Source organism: Cetorhinus maximus, chromosome 6 (assembly GCF_964194155.1).
Source record: "Cetorhinus maximus chromosome 6, sCetMax3.hap1.1, whole genome shotgun sequence".
Taxonomy (NCBI): Eukaryota; Metazoa; Chordata; class Chondrichthyes; order Lamniformes; family Cetorhinidae; genus Cetorhinus; species Cetorhinus maximus.
Window position 1 is genome coordinate 155687752 of NC_135884.1, and position 3214 is coordinate 155690965.

The 3214-nt window shown below is 60.5% G+C and overlaps 1 protein-coding gene across 1 annotated transcript; it reads left to right on the forward strand.

Moving 5' to 3' along the window:
* The first annotated feature begins 1225 nt into the window (after positions 1-1225).
* On the forward strand, positions 1226-2827 carry cebpa (CCAAT enhancer binding protein alpha). The gene has a single exon (XM_078544699.1). The coding sequence runs from the start codon at positions 1322-1324 to the stop codon at positions 2342-2344; it is 1023 nt and encodes a 340-aa protein (XP_078400825.1). The 5' UTR covers positions 1226-1321; the 3' UTR covers positions 2345-2827.
* Positions 2828-3214: the final 387 nt, after the last annotated feature.

Below are 3214 nucleotides of genomic sequence, written 5' to 3' on the forward strand. Positions count from 1 at the left end.
GTTGGGGGGTTGGGGTGGGGGTGGGGGTGTGGGGGTGAGGGGGGGTTGGGGTGAGGTTGGGGGGTTGGGGTGGGGGTGTGGGGGTGAGGGGGGTGGGTGGGTTGGGGTGGGGGTGTGGGGGTGAGGGGGGGTTGGGGTGAGGTTGGGGGGTTGGGGTGGGGGTGGGGGTGGGTTGTATACTGAGAATTTTGGGCTAGTAGTGAGAAAGGCCAATGGATAAAGGGCTTCAGGGGGAATGTGACTGCCTCATGTCCCGGAGCTGTTAGAATGGACAACTCCTGCCTTGTGATAACCCCCTGCACCCTCCCTGAACAGGAACAGGAAGATCCCATTCCACCCCTCAAGCCTGTTCGGAAAAATGGCACTGACACCCGTGAGCAACGCCGCGGGCGCTCTGTCAGCGAGGTTGGTGGTGGGTGGGGGCGGGTGGGGGGTGTGGGTGGAGGTGAAGGTTATTTGCCCCCCTCCCCTCCCCTCCTCTCCCCCCCCTCCCTGGTCCCTCTGTGGCCCCGGCTCTAGGCGGGTGGGAGCGGCCAGGCATTAAGACCCGGCGGAGCCGCTTTGCCGGGTGCGGGGAGGGGGAGGGAGGTGGGGGTATAAAAGGGAGGGAGCAGCTCCTGCAGCCTCTCACTGACAGAGAGAGAGAGAGACAGAGACAGGGACAGGGACAGAGTGAGAGACAGACAGAGAGAGAGACAGAGACAGAGACAGTGAGAGTGAGAGGGACAGAGAGACAGAGAGAGAGAGTGTGTGAGACAGGGACAGGGGGAGAGACAGGGACAGGGGGAGAGACAGGGACAGGGGGAGAGACAGACAGAGTGAGAGACAGGGACAGGGACAGGGGGAGAGACAGAGACAGGGAGAGACAGGGACAGGGACAGGGACAGAGACAGAGACAGGGGGAGAGACAGGGGGAGAGACAGAGACAGAGACAGGGAGAGACAGAGACAGGGGGAGAGACAGAGACAGAGACAGGGAGAGACAGGGACAGGGACAGGGGGAGAGACAGGGACAGGGACAGGGACAGAGACAGAGACAGGGGGAGAGACAGGGGGAGAGACAGAGACAGGGACAGGAACAGCCGCTCCTGCCGCCCGGACTCCGCAGCAACTGGGGGACAATCTGCAGAGAAGTTGGGATTTTGTCTGCTCCACATTCCTCCCCTCATCCCGGGACAGACCTTTCCCCCACCCCCCCTAACCCTCTCCCTCCCTCCCTCCCCCCCCCCCGGCTCCCCGCACCCCACCCCCCCCACCCCCGGGCTCCTGTCACCCTGGATTCCCGCAGTTCTTCACCATGTTTCGCTGCCTTTAGATACCCCATGGAGCAGCCCAACTTCTATGAGTCGGAGCCCCGGCCGGTGGTGAGCGCTCAGGGCCCCAGCCAGCAGCCCCAGCAGCACCAGCCCCAGCCCCAGCAGCCGGACGGGGGGGCTTTCAGCTATCGGGAACCCCCCTCGGAGCTGGGGGACATTTGCGAGAACGAGAACTCCATCGACATCAGCGCCTACATCGACCCCTCGGCGTTTAATGACGAGTTCCTGGCCGACCTGTTCACCCACCACCAGCACCAGCACCACGGGCTGGCCAAACTCAGCCAGGACAAGGCCAAAGGGCCGGAGTTTGACCATCACAAGGTGGGCAGCGGTCAGCACAGAGTCTCCGTCCAGCAGCCCCGGAACCCGCAGCCTCCCCACCCTCTACAGCAACAGCAACAGCAGCAACAGCCCGGCTTCTGCTGCCTCAACACCTACCTGGAGGGCAAGGCGGAGGGTCTGGGCGGCCTGAGGTCAGTGATGGTCAAGCAGGAGCCCCGGGAGCAGGAGAAGGAGCTGATCCGCTGTCCGGTCCCCGGCGCCTTCGCCCTGCACCAGCAGCACCAGCCGCACCAGCAGCCCCAGCACCAGCAGCACCAGCACCAGCCCCAGCAGCCGCCTCACCTGCAGCACCAGGTGGCTCACTGCGGCCAGACCACCATCCACCTGCAGGCCGGACACCCTACACCACCCCCCACGCCGGTACCCAGCCCCCAGCACCTCAGCGGCCCGTCCGCCGCCCTCAAAATGCAGCCGGGCCCCCCGCCCAAAAGCAAGAAGTCGGTGGACAAGTCGAGCCTGGAGTACCGCCTGAGGCGGGAGAGGAACAACATCGCCGTCAGGAAAAGCCGGGATAAAGCCAAGATGCGCAACGTGGAGACGCAGCACAAAGTGATTGAACTGACCAGTGACAACGAGAGGCTCCGCAAAAGAGTGGAGCACCTGAGCCGGGAACTGGACACCCTCCGGGGGCTCTTCAGGCAGCTCCCTGAGGACTCTCTGGTCAAAGCCATGGGAACCTGTGCCTGAACACACTGTGTGTGTGTGTGTGTGAGAGAGACAGAGACACAGAGACAGACACAGAGACACAGAGAGAGGGGGAGAGGGAGCTGCAAACTCTCCAACTCCAACAGCCTTTTCAGTAAAAACAACCTTCATTTATAAACCCGACAAAGCGACGCCTCTGTCCGCCCGCCTCATCTTTAACCCGACACTAAGAACCTGGGCTAGACTTTATCCAGGCAGCCGTCCCACTCGAACCTTCCTTCCAGGCGGCTGAGCACATTCCGGACCAGCTCAGAGCCCAGATGATGTGAAGATTGTGAAGATGTGTGTGTGTGTGTGTTTTTATTTGAAATAATGTTGGTTAAGTGCAGCCTCTGTCAGAATGTGGGGGGTATCTGTTCAGCGGAGAGCTGGCGGGACTGGGACACAGATGTGAGCGGGTGGGATTGCGGAGAGCTGGCGATGGTTGGAGGGGGGAGGGTTGGAGAAATCAGGGAAGATCAGTAAATAACCAAAAATATTTTATTACCAGAAACAAAGAGACTTTAGAAGAGTATTTTGTACCATGTTGCCGCTTGGACACCTTCAGATCTGATGACAGGGGGTGGGGGTGTGTGTGTGGGGGGGTGGGGGGGTGGGGGGGAGATTTGTCCCCATGTGAATTTATGACAGAAACTGTCTCAGAGAAGTAAATAGATGGAAAAATATATCATCCCCCACCCCCCACCCGCCCCAAGCTCTGTATTCATGCGAAACTTGCCAATTTCTCGGTGATTTCGAGTCAGGGGCTGGAGATTGGGACAGAATCTGGAGAGATGTTTGTTTTATTTCCCAGCCCCAGTTTGGAAGAGGGGTGGGTTTTGGGGGGGTTTTGCTGTCACTCTGTTTGAACTG

Excerpts from the sequence above, each read along its gene's own strand:
- cebpa (XM_078544699.1), top strand. The coding sequence starts at position 1,322 with ATGGAGCAGCCCAACTTCTATGAGTCGGAGCCCCGGCCGGTGGTGAGC.